Source organism: Astatotilapia calliptera, chromosome 7, assembly GCF_900246225.1.
Source record: "Astatotilapia calliptera chromosome 7, fAstCal1.2, whole genome shotgun sequence".
Lineage (NCBI taxonomy): Eukaryota > Metazoa > Chordata > Actinopteri > Cichliformes > Cichlidae > Astatotilapia > Astatotilapia calliptera.
This window is the reverse complement of record NC_039308.1, coordinates 40262271-40280396: the sequence shown is the minus strand read 5'-3', so window position 1 is coordinate 40280396 and position 18126 is coordinate 40262271. Positions and strand designations below refer to the sequence as shown.

At 38.3% G+C, this 18126-nt stretch overlaps 1 protein-coding gene across 2 annotated transcripts; it reads left to right on the top strand.

The window, feature by feature from the left end:
* LOC113026213 (high choriolytic enzyme 1-like) lies at positions 1-3442 on the top strand. 2 transcript variants are annotated; one of them, XM_026174725.1, is made up of 9 exons: positions 1-36; positions 147-228; positions 809-854; positions 1043-1195; positions 1342-1459; positions 2068-2246; positions 2725-2806; positions 3127-3263; positions 3363-3442. In XM_026174725.1, the coding sequence occupies exons 2-8, from the start codon at positions 160-162 to the stop codon at positions 3251-3253; spliced, it is 774 nt and encodes a 257-aa protein (XP_026030510.1). In that variant the 5' UTR covers positions 1-36; positions 147-159; the 3' UTR covers positions 3254-3263; positions 3363-3442. The 2 variants fall into 2 exon arrangements, with proteins under 2 accessions (XP_026030510.1, XP_026030509.1); XM_026174724.1 differs by having other exon boundaries at positions 3359-3442.
* The last annotated feature ends 14684 nt before the right edge of the window (positions 3443-18126 follow it).

The following is an 18126-nucleotide window of genomic DNA, read 5'->3' as shown; positions in this document are numbered from 1 at the left end:
GCATTATGATGCGTTTCTGTCACTTCAGGGATCGCTGTAAGTATCACCAATAAATTCTCCTTTGTTCTGCTTTAAGAATCCTCGTCTAAGCTGAATTTTGAAGAACTGGAATAACTGGGTAAATATGTTTTGTATCATTATTGCAGATATTTTGTTGACATGGTTGGGGTTAGGTGTGTTCTAGGCCTTGTGGCCCTTTTGGCAATCTCTGTCTGGGCTGAAAGTGAGGTAAGGAATTCTCCTTTTCTAGCACATCTTGACTGATTTGGTGGAATAAATGTGGAACAAATGTCATTTTTCTCTCTTTCTCTCTCCCTTTTGTCTGTCAATAACTCCTGGAAAATTCTGGAATCTGTAAGTTTACCATTGTTCTTTAGTTTTCTACTTTCAGACAATATTGCAGATTCCCACTTGATGTGCTTCTCCTCTGAAGTGCTTTCCTGACTTTGTTTTGCACAAAAAGCTAATTTTGGAACATGTTTGCTATATTTTTAAGACTGGTGATGCAATATATTAGAGTCACATGTATCACAATACAATGTATCACAACTGACAACTGTGGTTTTCAGTCACTTCCATTAAGAGCTCATTAAGATCACATCGTTTGGCCAGTATGAAAAGGAGGAATAATTGCTTGCATCTGACAAATTTACTGACAGTGAATCCATCCTTTAATTGTAAAATATTCTTTTTAAAAAATAAAGTATAAAAACGTTTATCAAATAATTATTTACTTCTATGATCCTTGCTGGTAGATCATCAGTATGCCAACAGCACTTCTTCATTCCTTTTTGTGCAGGATGCTAAGGTTCTGTCAACTTCAGAGCGAATTGAGAGAGCCAACAGAGATATTGGTGAGAATTTTTAAAGCCATAAAAAAGTTTAACCCTCTTTTCTCCTCCCTCACCTTTTCTCAGAATCTCAGTGTCTTTTGTGGTACTCGGATCCTTTGGACTATCACAAATATTTTAGATCTCAGTAAAAAGGGAGAATGATGTAAGAGTGAATCAGACAATTGAACTGATCAATGTGTTTGCTGCAGTCCGTTCTCCTGATGAACCCTACATAGTGGATGATATTGCATACGGCTCGGAGGCGGAGAGAAACGCTGACCCCTGCACCGCTTCTGGCTGCATGTGGCCCAAGTCCGCTGATGGACATGTCTACGTGCCCTACACCCTTTCCAGCGTGTACAGTAAGGAGTAAACTCATCTATGAATGCTATTCTCTGCACTTATCACCAGGAACATGGTGTGTTGCACTGCAGACATTTTTCCTGCAAAATATCACAGGATCCTGTTGGTCTAGTGGTGGATTAAAATGTGTTTTCCATTTTTCCAGCCTCTCGTGAGGTGGCAGTCATCGAGCGTGCTCTGCAGTCCTTCGATTCTTTTTCTTGTATCCGTTTAATCAGACGCACAAACGAGAGAGACTACTTGAATATCCAGAGTCTTAATGGGTAAACATGAGCAAAGCACGTTCTTTCTTTGCCCAATCTGTCCAAGAAAACCTGTATTTAATTTTAATATGTTCACTAACGTCACTATTTTTTGTTCGTTTAAGGATTAGTTAAGGATTTCAGACTGTAGGTGTATAAACACTAAATGTAACTACTAAATCATGCAGCGGAGACTTTTGTTCGATTAATCCAGGCCAAAGTTTTTCACTTTCTCAACCAATCAGAACGAGTAAAAAAGAAAATATTCATAATGGCAAAGTTTACTGCAGTCCCCCAAAATTCCATTTCCATCCATACAAAATGTTTCCTATTGTTTAAAAATGGCTGTGCAACCACACTTTTCTGTGTATGAATTAATGAAGCACCACATTTCTGGAGTTGGTAGAACTCCAGAAATGGTAGTTGCACTGGATGGTGAAAAAACAAAGCAAAGAAATCTCACATAGAACAGGTTTTAGCAACATATTTAATACTTGCAGGATTGGTTAACTATTCCCTGTTGTGTTAACATGAAACATATTTCAAAAAAGTTTGTGCAGTTACAGATTTGAAAAAAAAGAAGACATTTTTGCAGCTTTTGTAACAAGATTTATTTTGTACCTTTGTAGGTGCTACTCCTACATCGGCCGTCTTTACTATGCGCAGGAACTGTCCCTGCAGCAATCAGGCTGTGTTTACTACGACACTGTCCAGCACGAGGTGCTCCACGCTCTGGGTTTCAATCACGAGCAGACACGTTCTGACCGCGACGAACACATCCGCATTTTGTGGGAGAACATCACTCCGGGTTTGTCTGTTTTCACTTTTCACTATCCATGACAGCAATATAAATAGAATACAGAAAGAAAACAATTACTGGCACAAAATATAGGATTACTTGGGCATTTTGAAAAATGTGCTGATTGGCTTTTTGTTTAACCAAAGGTTGAATCCAAAGACAGCTACAGCTGTCACAGCTATTCTGTACTTCAGGCTTTGCTTAGCTTTGCACAAACAATGTCGACGGACAAGAAGCAAATTCATAATACCAATATGTCTGTCGATCATCATTATAACCCATTATAATCCCACTTATTTCACGTGAGCAAAAACCAGTATTGGAATCGACGAGCACACAAACCTTCATAGTGCGTTATAAGAAAGCAAAATGCAATACATCATAAAATGCCGAACTATCTGAACACTCATAGAAATGTAGAGTGGACTAAAGCCACAGAAACAAGAAAAAGAATGAATAATGGAGCTCATGGTATTTCTGTCTCTAGGAAAGGAGCACAACTTTGACAAAATCAACACTTTGAACCAGGGAACCCCCTATGACTATGGCTCTGTTATGCATTACCACAAGTAGGTATCAATACCAGCAGCTCCGTGTTACAGCTGTGGCTGCCGTCATCATGTTGGAAATTATGAAAGATGTTCAAACAGGTGTTAAAGTGCAATGAAAACTGAGTGAATGTGAATCAGAATTTTTCGTATTGTTCTCTCTTGTTTTTTTCTTCGAAATTGTGTATTTCTTAAATATTTTTGTACTCTCTATTTGATATTTTGTGGTTTATTCTGGCTTGGTAAAATTTCATAGTCAATTTGGCAAATACTTATTGTACAGTAGGCGTAATAGCTTTCAGTAACTTCCCTTGGGAAAAAAACACACCCTGTGTTTTCAGGTACGCCTTCTCCAAGAACAACCAGCCCACTTTGGTGGCTATCCCTAATTCCAATGTGGAGTTTGGATATGCCACTGAGATGAGTCAGATGGACATCCTCAGGCTCAACAGGCTGTATGGATGCTGAACAATCTCAGGTTATTATCCTAAGTTCATCGTATACTATTCCCCACACTGCATTGTTGAAAATGGAGTGAATTTCTCATAATAAATCTTAATGTTTTTCTATCAGACAGATGAGCAGCATGATGCAAACAATCCAACTCTTCTTTGAAAAATATCATCATCATCATTGAACAGTCACTTGATCAACAAAATAAACATTTTAAAATAATTCAATAAACCTCCAATAAAGCACCTCTGTGTGTGTGTTTTATCTTTAAGAGTGATTGTTTAAATCATGACATTTTATTTTGTCATTGCGTTCTTTGTGACTCTAGTTACTTTCCTTCCTTTGTGACCGTCTAGCCCGTTCATATTTGTTTCACTTGTTTCATTGGTTTTTACTGGTCTGATCAGTCTGTGTGGATATGGCCTCACTTCTCCCCTTTTCAGCTGTCACTTAGATTAGATTAGATTAGATTAGATTAGATAGAACTTTATTAATCCCTCGGGTGGGTTCCTCTGGGAAATTCGATTTCCAAAAAAGCACAGCACCGACAGAAGTTACAGAGTTACAGAATAGTATATATACACACACACACACACACACACACACACACACACACACACACACATATATATAAATACAGAGACAATATAAATAAAATATATGAAGGGGATAAATAGAATAAATAGGAATAAAAAATAAAAATACAAGTGAATTTTGCACATTTCAAGTATTGAGGTCTATTGCACTGTTGACTATTTACAAAAGTATTGCACACAAGGTATTGCACAGTGAGGTGAAGAGGCACTACAGCTTAGTTGTTGCCCCCTCCTTTGTCCTCCTGTTTCCCCTCCCTCTCCCCTCCAGAGAGGAGTTAAACAGTTTGATGGCGTGTGGGACAAAGGAGTTTTTCAGTCTGTTAGTTCTTGTCTTGGGGAGAAGCAACCTGTCACTGAACAGACTCTTCTGGTTGTTAATGGCCGTGTGCAGAGGATGCCCAGCATTGTTCATAATGTCCAGCAGTTTCTTTAATGTCCTTTTCTCTGCCACTGTCACCAGAGTGTCCAGCTTCATGCCGACCACAGAGCCAGCCTTCCTGATCAGTTTCTCCAGCCTGGATGAGTCCTTCTTTGCTGTGCTGCTCCCCCAGCACACCACAGCATAGAAAAGTACTCCAGCAACCACCGACTGGTAAAACATCCTCAGGAGCTTCCTGCAGATGTTAAAAGACCTCAGCCTCCTGAGGAAGTACAGTCGGCTTTGGGCTTTTTTATACAGGTGCTCTGTGTTGCATGACCAGTCCAGTTTATTGTCCACCCACAGCCCGAGGTACTTGTACTTGTTGCACTTCATGTCACTGTTGGCTCTGTCATGACTTTTGTATCTTGCCTGGATTCCGGTTCTTTTTTTTTTCTAGTACTTTAGACCATTTGTATCTCTGTTATTTTTATAAACCATTAAAGGTTCAGCTTTTTTTCTTTAGACCATTTTCTGCATATAGGTTTTCTCTCCTGTGAAACTTCACATGTTTCCTGATCAGTATAACATAATGGCACTAAAAACTATCAAAATAAAACTATGAAAGGTACAAAAAAAAAAACCAGAAAAATGAAATGAAATGTTTTCCGACACAGACAAATATAGTAAAATCTATATCTGACAATAACACCTTTTCCCCCTTTGACTTAAAGAAACATTAAGCAGCATTTAAGCTGCCTGGTCTGTTAGCAAATAATTCATCTGAATGACAAACAGGACATACAGTGGGGCAAAAAAGTATTTAGTCAGCCACCGATTGTGCAAGTTCTCCCACTTAAAATGATGACAGAGGTCAGTAATTTGCACCAGAGGTACACTTCAACTGTGAGAGACAGAATGTGAAAAAAAAAAATCCATGAATCCACATGGTAGGATTTGTAAAGAAATTATTCGTAAATCAGGGTGGAAAATAAGTATTTGGTCAATAACAAAAATACAACTCAATACTTTGTAACATAACCTTTGTTGGCAATAACAGAGGTCAAACGTTTACTATAGGTCTTTACCAGGTTTGCACACACAGTAGCTGGTATTTTGGCCCATTCCTCCATGCAGATCTTCTCGAGAGCAGTGATGTTTTGGGGCTGTCGCCGAGCAACACGGACTTTCAACTCCCGCCACAGATTTTCTATGGGGTTGAGGTCTGGAGACTGGCTAGGCCACTCCAGGACTTTCAAATGCTTCTTACGGAGCCACTCCTTTGTTGCCCGGGCGGTGTGTTTTGGATCATTGTCATGTTGGAAGACCCAGCCTCGTTTCATCTTCAAAGTTCTCACTGATGGAAGGAGGTTTTGGCTCAAAATCTCACGATACATGGCCCCATTCATTCTGTCCTTAACACGGATCAGTCGTCCTGTCCCCTTGGCAGAAAAACAGCCCCATAGCATGATGTTTCCACCCCCATGCTTCACAGTAGGTATGGTGTTCTTGGGATGCAACTCAGTATTCTCCTTCCTCCAAACACGACGAGTTGAGTTTATACCAAAAAGTTCTACTTTGGTTTCATCTGACCACATGACATTCTCCCAATCCTCTGCTGTATCATCCATGTGCTCTCTGGCAAACTTCAGACGGGCCTGGACATGCACTGGCTTCAGCAGCGGAACACGTCTGGCACTGCGGGATTTGATTCCCTGCCGTTGTAGTGTGTTACTGATGGTGACCTTTGTTACTTTGGTCCCAGCTCTCTGCAGGTCATTCACCAGGTCCCCCCGTGTGGTTCTGGGATCTTTGCTCACCGTTCTCATGATCATTTTGACCCCACGGGATGAGATCTTGCGTGGAGCCCCAGATCGTGGGAGATTATCAGTGGTCTTGTATGTCTTCCATTTTCTGATGATTGCTCCCACAGTTGATTTTTTCACACCAAGCTGCTTGCCTATTGTAGATTCACTCTTCCCAGTCTGGTGCAGGTCTACAATACTTTTCCTGGTGTCCTTCGAAAGCTCTTTGGTCTTGGCCATGGCGGAGTTTGGAGTCTGACTGTTTGAGGCTGTGGACAGGTGTCTTTTATACAGATGATGAGTTCGAACAGGTGCCATTCATACAGGTAACGAGTGGGGGACAGAAAAGCTTCTTACAGAAGACGTTACAGGTCTGTGAGAGCCAGAGATTTTCCTTGTTTGAGGTGACCAAATACTTATTTTCCACCCTAATTTACGAATAAATTCTTTACAAATCCTACCATGTGGATTCATGGATTTTTTTTTCACATTCTGTCTCTCACAGTTGAAGTGTACCTCTGGTGCAAATTACTGACCTCTGTCATCATTTTAAGTGGGAGAACTTGCACAATCGGTGGCTGACTAAATACTTTTTTGCCCCACTGTAAATGAATATTACAGGGATAACAGGTAAATGCAAAAAGCAGCCACTGGTTAATTTGACCATTCATAGGTAAACTGGTTTATGGACAATTTTACTTTTTAAATGGTGGCACTAACCTCAGAGAAAGCTAAACCCATCTGCTGCTTCCTTTGGGAACAAGCACGTTGGTTCAAGGTAAAGCAATCTTATCGCTTGTTGCAGGTGTGTTTATACCTCATATCATTCACAGGAACTGTTTACGGAGCTGCAGAGAATCACTGACCTAACTTATTCAGCACATGTGGTGTAAGTGTGAGCTGATAGCGTTTGTTTTTTGCCTGAGATTAACTCTAGTTCTTCTCTAAAGACTTTCGTTGGTTTAAAATGACATTTGATGTTCAGTTTTAAAGTTAAACCCATAATTTTCAGTGACGGAAACATTTGGGACAATTTTGAAATAAAACTGGCTTTTTCTATGCCTTAACAAGGCAGCTTAGGATTTACAGCGAGGTGGCAGAGCGGTGTGGGACAAAGGACAGCACTAAAACTGCATTTCAAAGACATTTCAAAACCTGGAAAATACTGATTTAAGACGAGTGTGGCGTTTTGTTTGTTCATTTGTTGTTGTTTTTTTGTTTTTTAGAAAAACACAAAGCTTTACATCCTAACCGATTGTCCATTATAATATTTTACCTTGAAGTTGTTGATGTTTCTTTGTGAACAATATGTCACTAAGAATAATTCAAATAGCTTTTTAATCTGAATATTTGTAACAAACGCTCAATAAAAAATTAATTAAAAAAATATGTATAATAAGCCAGTGCTGAAAAATCCTTCAGTGGAAAAATTATGCATGACTCTATCTGCAGTTCATGAACAGAGATGCACAAGTTTCTCAGTAGCAGCAGCTGCCAATCAAAGCTGGCATCATGACATTGCACCCTAATTGTATAGCAAGTAAGAAATTAAAATCAAATCTATCTAAAAGGTGACTCCTTAAACCCAAAATAATGACAAAAAGCATCTTTGGGATATTAGTGGACACAAAAATAACCCCAATTACTTTAGAACAAGGGTCTGAATAATGTCCCATAACATGTTCAGGGTTACCCTCAACTTCAACCCAGTGTGTGTGTCCTCAAAGCATACACTACCTAGGTCCAAGTCTCAATGACTATAGTCGACTTTGGTTATTGTTTCAATAATGACTCTCACATTCTGAGTTCTGTTAGATTCATTATTCTGTTTGGAGTTCACTCGTGTTCTGGTTTTAATTAGTCTGGCCTTCTTAGCATGTTTGCTATCAAATCTTTGTGACTGTCGTAGGTATTTCTGAGTTAGGTTTCTACCTGTCTTATTTTGATAGTCTGTCTCCTGTACATTGCATTTCCTTTTTTTGTCACTCCCCTTAAAATCTTCATCATCTTAGAACCCAAATTTGTGTCAATTTTCCAGTAAGGTATTGACACGCAGTTTGTGGGTATAGGTTAATTGATTAATCCAAATTGCCCATAGGTGTGAATGCGGGAGTGAATGTGAGTGCGAATGGTTGTCTGTCTCTGTGTGTTAGCCCTGCGACAGACTGGCGACCTGTCCAGGGTGTACCCCGCCTCTCGCCCTATGCCAGCTGGGATAGGGTCCAGTGCCCCCCCACGACCCTGAAAAGGATAAGCGGAAGCTAATGGGTGGATGGATGGGTGTATTGATTATCACATTTAATTAGAAATCACAAATTCAGTGAAACAACTCTAAAGATCATTTTATGCTTTTCTAAGGTACCTGTTTTGTATTTCCAATTGAGGTATATGTCTTCGGACTATGGGAGAAACTGGAGTTCAAAACACCTCACAGAAAGCTCAAAGACTTAAAAGCTAAAATAAATAAATAAATAAAAATCTGTCAACTTCCTTCTCTGAGGCAGCTATGCTGCTTTCTTTTATGACCCTGTTCCCCAAACAGTGGGAAAGGCCACTGAGCAGGGTGTGTGGCTGAATGATTGTAAGCTGTTGCACAAAGAATTTTAAAAATTAAAAGGAAGAAGAAAAAACAATTTCTTGATACTTTGAGTGGAATCAGAAAGGGGGCGACACTTTCTAATTATGATATCATAATTTATTAGAGTTTAGAGGCGCTTGTGTGATATGTATGGCTGAAAATACACTGAAACCTATTTATACTCCAGCAGAGGGCGACACATTCTCACATTGAGGAATTTGTTAGAGTCTCAGTTTAATCTCTTTTTTGCATCTGAATATGTAAACAATGTAAACAATAAATATACTTGCTGCGAAGGCAAAAAATGTTTCTGCCATGATCTCAATGCAAAAAATACAAAGAAAAATATATTAAGTAAGATGGTCCTGTTGGCAGTTCTGCATGATATTTATTTACATGTCTCTACTGCAAAAATTGCGCATTTACCAGTGTTGCCCTTTTATTTATTTTTTTTTACATTTAACCATAGTACTTACGATGTCTAATAACAGGACATCTTAACATTAGCTATAACTCTTTATCACACTCAAGTTGGAAAACTTGGATTTAAATTCTTTACTGCCGACAACTGTAACAATAAAATAAAAATATAGATCAGTCATCAGTCATAGATTTCAGCCCAAATATTGAACACTGAAAAGATATAAAGTGAGTAAGATGAAATGTCTGTGTTTGAATATTATAAGCTATGCATGCAAATATCGTTATGTGAGTCTTTCACATATGTATGTAGCTGCAGCGCATTCTCAGAGGGATTCAGGGAAAGTGTGTCAGTACATCTAGATCTCCACAAAGGTACTCCTTAGGTCTATTTTTTGGTCCTCAGAGTAACTGCACCTTTATAAGGATTGAAAACCTCATATAGCGTAATATATGCAATATTAATTCCAATGTTTCCAATGTGCATTAGGTGCAGGAAACGGCCTGAATTTCACCAAATAGAAAAAACGAATTACACAAATTATTGTTTTTACTCTTAGATTTTGAGGTTTTACTTTTTTTAAGTTTTATTTATCATAATCTGATCTTGTGGTGTTAATTATTAAAGACAAAATGTGATCCAGTATATTTGTGGTTTTACACATTTACATGATAGCACCAAAGAAGCTATCACAAAACACATTCATATGTTTCTAGTGTTAAACTCAAACCTTTTAATGAAGACATGGTAACTTATTTATCAGATAAATCTGACATAAGTCTCCATTGAACACAGAGTACACAGATGTGATACAAATATAATGTTACATTTTTCAAAATTTTAAATCGTCTTATAATCATTGTAGTGTTTTTTAAGTTGGATTCGGTTTCAGCGGTCATCATATTAAGGAGAGTACTCAAACCAATCTGTTACATATATGTGAAGATATTCTCGGCCATTCATCACAGACCTTCTTTGCAGTTTGTCTTTGCTGGAATGATTTTATTAAAATCATCCAAAGTTGCTTTGCTGAATGAAAATCCATCTATTTCTAGTGTAACTGTTACAGCGTGAAAAGTCTTCTCCTGTTTATCTATAGTATTTGGGGAGGGTACACATCATTGAACCAATGCTAAATCCACACTCCTATCAGCCTTCTTACCCCTGTGCACGTACTGTGGTCATTCTACCCATATGGAAAAGAAATAGAAAAAACTTGCATCTGATGTGCCCTCCTTCATATAGTGAATCATATAAGGCTTATATGATTTTCTCATGAACATACAAGTTTCATTTATATGATTCTTCAAGCAATCTTATATCTGTTTTCACTCTTGTATGCTTTTCGTACAAGTTTCACACAAGACAGATACAAACGTTATAAGATTTGTATATATATATTCTATATGGGTAAAGCTAATGCCCAAAAAGACGTTTAAATTTCATCTTATCATCTTTATCTGTCATTATTGGCCATAGAGCTTCAGGTACCTCATAACCAGTGTTGCAACTGTTTTAAACTTCTGTAGCTACTGATGCTCCTGCACCCGCTCCCATGTTTTATCATCATTTTACCCTTTTAGTTACAGTCCTCGTCAGTTTTATTGTACGAAATAGCTCATTGTAGACAATGACGAACAAACATCAGAGCACAAGTTCATCCATTTTTAGTGAAAGAGGCCTTTAAGGATATTACCCTTACAAGGACACTCTTCTCCTTCAGATTTAAATTCATTTATACCTTTCCTCTCTGGCTAGTTTTGCTGAGTGAGTCTTTAAAATAAAATTGGGGGAAAAAACCCACAGAGAATAGAGCCTTTCACTATTTAGTACAAGCACCTGCTCCATCCACTCATGAGCCATGGGCTAGAGATTAAACAGAGGGAGACAGTGTGAGGGAGAAAATGAAGGGAAGATGCAAGGTGAATGGAGAGACTGGAGCTCAGAGAGAGAAGAAAAACAGTTCAGCCAGAATGGTGACTGAACAGAGGTCTGGTTCAGCTACTGGCAGCCCCTCAGGGACAATCAGACAGAGATGTGGCCTAGATCCCAGAGCTTCATGCCCACCTCCTCCTCCTTCCATTTCCTCTCGCAGACTGTAGAGTCACTATCTAAACCTTCCATGTCCTCCTGTTTGAAGCGATGGCCAGGATATGGGATCCAGGGCTCGTTGTATCCCGTCTTCTTGTTTTCTTTCCTGTCTCCCTGCTGGCCGACCAATGCCTCAGAGCACACAGGCTCCGGTGATGGCCTGGCCTGTAAGTCCATTACTCTATCATCAACAAAAAGGGAGTCATTGTACTTACTGTGTGCCCCAACAATAAGCAAGTTAATATGAGCCATGTATTCCCGCAGGGATTCTGATGATCATCATTTACGCTCAAGGCTGCTGCACTGTCTTCTCATCCATGATCTCCCTTCCTGTAATAGAACCCTTGGACCTTGTTTATGGGTCAAATTGACACGTAAGTAATGAGGCTGCTGCCACATCCAGCACAGAAGAAGCATTGAAACACAGCCTCTTCCCCATTACTAGGTAGTTTTCCAGTAAATACACAATACATTTACAAATGATCATGTACGGCTGAGGCTAAAAAATGTACTCAGTTAACCTATAATATGACACTGTACTCACATTAAATGTGAATTATAATCAGGCAGCCAAGGCAACTATTTGAAATAAAAATAGCCCCTAAAATAGGACTAAATGTTACTCCACCCTCTTTCTACTCACATGTAAAAATTTGTACTTTGTTGACTTGCATGCTCCTCACATTGAAGAGACTTTCATGCATTAGTATTCACATGTTTTCATATGCTACTGATGTTATTCAGGTCCTAACATCATTACAGAGGCTGAACTGGAGGCAATGTTATCCATATACTTCATACCTCATATCAGTGACTTCCCCCGTGATGGTGCAGGCCTCCCTTCTACGCTCCAGTCAGGCCAATTACAGAAAATATAATTAGACCAAGCTGGCACTGAGTCAGTGTTCTGTTAGATATAGTGAGCAAACTAACTGAGCTGCCTTCAGCTGCTTGTAGATGATAAAGTCTGCACATGACCTTGCACATGCAGGGTCCTGAATAGCAGCACTTAAAGTACTTGGAACTATGTGAGTGAAATTTAAACTAAATAGATAAATAAAAAAGGTAGGAATTAATTATTACCAGGAGAAAAACACACACATATTACTTATTTTTAGGAATATGGGTCAATTTCTGTCCCTATAGGTACAGTCCACACAACTGTGGTGCCTAGAGCCAGTTACTGGACCTAAAGATAACTGTGTTACCTTTCTGAGATACAAAAAGGTATACATTCATACTATGATACCGGGAACTGATGTTATAAAATAAGTATTATTTTATGCTCCCATTTCAAGGTTTTACAGTCTGTAATTAAAGTTTCATTCTGTTTCAGTGGAGGCAAAGTAGTACAATGGTTAATGCTATTCCCTCACAACAAAAAGTTTTGGGGTTGAACTCTTCTGCTGAGCTTTTTTCTCCATGTTCTTTGCAGGTTTTCTTTGAGTGAGCTGCCAATTGCTTGATACTCCAAAATATAATAAGATTCCTCCACTGCTATTTCTACGTCTTCTATTTCTTCGAATTCTACAACCCCAATTCCAAAAAGGTCAGGACGTTGTGTAAAATATAAATAAAAAACAGAATGCAATGTTTTCCAAATCGTATAAACATATATTTTATTCGCAATAGAACATAGAAAACATAAAATGATTAACAAAGCCATTTTAATATTTTCACGAAAAATATATCATGCTGAATTTGATGGCAACACGTCTCAAAAAAGTTAGGATAAAATTTCGATAAATAAATGGTACTTACAGCTGGAGGGATATTTTGTAACTAATTTGGTTAATTGGCAGCAGGTCAGAAACATTATTCAATACAAAAGAAAAATCTTATGGAGACAAAGTTTCTGCATATTTGTGGAACAATTCAAGGATAAATTTGGCCTTGAATATCTCATCATCTGCAGTACATAATGTCATTATAAGTTTCTGAGAATGTGGAAAAATGTCTTCGGGGACAAGGCTAAAAATCAGTACTGGATGCCCATGATCTTTTGGCTCTGAGCTTACACTACATTAATGCAACCATAATGCTATCATGGAAATCAGTGTTCAAAATGGATCTATAGACTGTTATGCTGGCAACTAGTAAACCAGACATTTAAATTTTGCTGGCTTAGATAGTCAGTGCCAGAAATACTAAATGTTACTAAATGTTAAATGTATTATCTTTATTTTATTAACATGTAACTTAACAGATAACATGCAGTACTTCACATTAAGGTACTGTTGCTCGATGTTAAAAATGACCAAAAAAGTAGTTATACATTGGTTTTTTCAGTATAATACACTGGTCAACTAGGTTTTGTTTCTCTTCTCTTTTATATGATTAGCAAATTGGACCCTACACATTTCCAAATGCACTTGCTTCTGGCTCCAAAAAAGCCAACATGGCACCAGCCATAAATCTAAAATCAAGGCTTCACAATCCGGAGTCCACAAAGTAACAGGTGATGTTGCAACAGATATGTAATCTATGGAAACAAGCAAAATCTTCACATTCCTTTAATGTTTTTCAAGTTATGTCAGTTGTCTACACTCACTGGGACTCAGCCATTCTCCCCTGATATCTAATGCCAGTGATCATAGCCTAAGGAGAATTGTCAGACTGCTTTGAGTTGATGGGAAAGCATCAGTAATTCAAATAACCACATATTAAATCCAAGGTATGGAGAAGAGCATACTTTGAATCCACAGCACATGGAACCATGGTTTAAATGTAACCATTTCTTTAAATGGTCACAATTAACTTTCAATAACATCTCCAGAGTAGTCATGAGAGCTCCATGTGTGCTGCTCTACATCAGAGTGAAACACGAGTTTGGCATTTGACATATCAAGATAGAGTAAGAAAAAGAGGAAAAAAATCTCAGCAGGAAAGGGAGAATTTTATGTGTAAATTTCCCTGAGGATAACAGAAAAGTGGGAAACGTGTGGTGTAAATTGTAGGCGTGTCAGATCAAAGAAAAAAATTAAATCATAGTTGAATGAATCTGATTTTTAAAGTTCTGAGGTGAACTGTTGACATTTCTCCCATTTCTAAAAGATTGCTTAAAGAAGTTTTATGCTTCGACTTTAAATATCAGGAATCTATGTTTATTAACAGCCTACACAAAGGCTTTTAAGGTAGCAGTAATCAAATCACTACTTAAAAAAAGTCAATAATTGATCGATTTGTCTTATAAACCAATTCTTAACTTTCCTTTTATTTCAGGAATTCTCGAATTCCTTTATTGTTTCTTTAATTCCTTTATTGTTTCCTCTATTCCTTTGCGAAGGAATAGAGGAAACGGTTTAGAGTGCAACAGCCCAGAAACAGCACCAGTAAAAGTTCCAAATGATCTTATGTCCCCTACAGTGGACAGATCCTGCTAGACCGACATGTTATGTGCAGCACTCAATGTCACTCACCACAATATTTTGCGGCAGAGATTAGAAAAAAACATTGGTAATAAAGAAACTGCACTGCAGTTGTTTGAATCATATCTATCTGATAGAAATGATCCCATCCATTGTGTAAATGGGGAGTCTCCTTCACACACAAAAGTTAGTCACAGCTTACCACAGGGTTCGATGTAAGTATTTCTTCTTCTCTCATCTCCTTCCACTCTGTGTGTTTATATGTCACTGCTTTATTTAATCATCTGTAGTTATTGAAATTTGGCTCTCTTTCCATAGTTTTGCAACTGAATTGAATTATTTTTCAACATTTAACAATTCCCAGATTTTCCTTAAAACTACTTGCAAATTAAGCACATTATCACACTTCTGGTGAAACCAAAATATACCTCATTAATCAACACACAGTCAAGCCCTCAATGAAACCAGGAAACGTCAATCATGCAACATGTGACCTAAATGGAGATTTAATAACATCATTCCAGAAGTCCAGGCTGGATCAGCATCAGTTAATCCTAAACGCCACATCTGGGAGCTGGGAGAGCCCCATCCTCTATCCTCTGTTTTTCTGGGATAAACAGAATCAGAACTGAGAGATTTGAACTCCGAGCATCAACTTGTGTAAGATTAACAGTGGGGCTTATAATTTGAAATTCTTTGCTTTTTGGCTGTTGTTGGTGTGTATTCTCGTGGCTATTGAATACAAGCCTGATTGTCTGTTTAAGGCTCATTTTTGTAGGTTTTTTTTGCTCAAGTTTGCAGCTACATTCAGCTATTGAAACATTTGTCAAATGTACATTGGCACTTATTTGTGTGTAGTGTGCTAAATATGGGTGCTTTTTAAGTCTTGAGCAAGAAGTCATTAAAAGTGCAGTTTACTTAAGAAAAAACAACTAAAAGCTTGTTCAGTGCTGCAAACCACTTGTCATGCAAGTATTCGCAGGAACGAATGAGCATGTGAGGTTTTGATGGTTTGTAAAGGGCAGAAGAGGACGGATGAAGAGTCACTGTACTAATTTAATGAAGGAGTGCACTGTGCTAAAGTACAATTTTTAAGTAGTTGTACTAGAGTTCTTTCCATTAGTTCTCCATTTACACTGACAGTAAAAGTTGTCAACTGGTATAACGTAGCGTTTTTAGCAGGACAAATGTTTCGTCACTCATCCAAGTGACTTCTTCAGTCTCAGCTGACTGTAGGTTTCCCCACTCTTATAAACACTACCTTTGCACATTGACTGAAACTAGCACCACTGATGAACAATGGACTGTGAGGTCAGTTTCTTGATCATTAATATGCAAATTGCCATGACCACTGATCAACAACCACTGATCAAAAACCATTAATCTATGGTCACTGCCATGAGTACCATTCACAGAGAGTTGGGGAATGGCTGCAATAACAGCATTGTGGCCTTAGGCCCCCTCCTTGATTCAGAGATGGTCTTTCCTTTTTCACATAAATGGCCTCCTTGACGCCGCGCTCAAACCAGCGTTCCTCCCTGTCCAGGATGTGTACATCCTCATCATTGAAAGAGTGTCCACTGGCCAACACAGAGGGTTAACTCCTCTGTGTTGTGCCATCCACGTCACAGAGGTTGTTTGGTTTCCCCGATGTATAAATCAAGGGAATCCTCCTGGCACTTAACAGCGTACACTATATTACTTTGTTTTGTGTCAGGGGACCTGATCCTTGGGGAGGACCAATTTTTTGGCCGAGTGGGTTTTGGGGTTTCAAAGCCACAGAGACTCAGTGTTTAGAAAAAATGTGTCCTAACTGTTCCGATACTCCTGACACATAATTGATCGCTGAGGGTTTTCACTTAGGCAGCAGTTGTCCTTCTTCTCTCTATGATCGCCTGGAGCTTTCTTTAGGTGTCTTCCCAGCTTTGACAAATGTCCACCTGGAATGACCAGATTTACTCAGGGCCTTCTTGATATGGCGTTCTTCTGCCTTCTTGGCCGCTCAGACTGTGGGGATGGTGTTCGCTCTGTGTTGTAGTGTCCTGATGACATCCAGTTTGTGCTCTAGTAGATGATGAGTCAAACCTTAGATACTGAGTTGTATGCGCTGGTTTACGGTACACATCAGCTTTTAAATGTCCCAATAACTGATGGACATGGGTCTCATTTCAGGGGTTTATAAGTATTTTTGTCACTGAGCAGTGAAATATTTTTCTCATGATAGTCTTTCTGGTTTTGCTAAACTGTGCACCCACCCTTGTCTGCCAGAAGGACATTAATGTTAATGTTATTGTCATTACAAAGTGATGTGAGAGTCTTCCTCTCCTCCATGCTGATGTTGGATGATAGGGGCTTTACATTGCTGAGAAAGGATAAACCTTTGATCCTCAGTTGCTCTGCTTCCACATTTGTATTTTTGTGTTTCAAACTGCTGTTACGCTACAACCAGATGAAGAGAATCAACTTTTTGGGGATTTCCTTACCTGGATGATTGAGCAAGCATCAAGGCAACATCATTGCTAGGTTTAAGTAAAGAAATGAATGAATTACATTATTGAAATACATATACAAATTGTTAATAATGATAATTTCACTGAAAGCTGTTTATGTTTTATTCATGTTTTTTCTTTATGAAGCTTTTCTATAGTGTAACACTGTAGAGTTATTACAAATTAGAATGAGACTTTCACTGATCTGTGAATCTCTTAAGCAGTAGCCTTTCAGCATATAATAACCTGAAATTCTGTTTGGACGTTATGAGATTGAGAAGGCTTTTCATTAAGTGAAAATTATGATGTCAAAGTGAAGTTGATTATTTATAAAGACTGCACACCATAAGTAGACTAACTATAAGAATTTTTAATGTACGTTTTGTGATTTCAGTGACCTTGACTTTAAACCTTTAAATTTTGGATATATTTCAGTCAAACTTTATTTATTTGCAAAAATATGGAAAAACCTTTAACTTGGACTTGCACTCTAAGTTAAATGTACCGAGTGTAAAACCTTACTGCTAGATAGATTCAGTAGATTACATTTTTCAGTCAGCTGGAATATGTTTTCTTACCCCTCCCAATTCAAGTACATAATTCCATCTATGGTGGCCTCTGTGTGCCTCGTATCTGGCCAGTATTTAGCCAGTGTCCATCTCAAGCGCTATATTCAAGATCGTAGGGTAACATGGGGGCTTCCACAAACTAGCACCGCTTCTATGTATTTTTAATGGATTAATTATAAGTTAATGAGAATGCATTAGCTGATGAAAGATGTATTTACATACTAATGAAACTATATTTATTAATACAACATTCTATTTTTGTATTAAAGAATCTAATAAAAAAAAACTACTGTACTTTAATGATTGTTGACTCACTGCATTAGTTTGTGGTGTTACATGAACACCCAGCTCTTTATGACTGTCAGGTGATATCATTGTAATGCATGTCTTGGAAATAAGGCAATTTTTAAATAAAGACATTTTTAACATCTTAATGTTTATTATAGTTACAAAAGGCTTCTGATCAAAGTTTGAAAAGCACTCATTTGTTGATTTTATAGCTACAGTGGTCAACAAATGCTGTTGTCAATCAGCCTGTCAGAAAGCACCTCCTTTCCAGTTGGGAGCGCACCGGGTCTTCTCATCTGGATTTTACGCGTAGCTCGGTCCACGC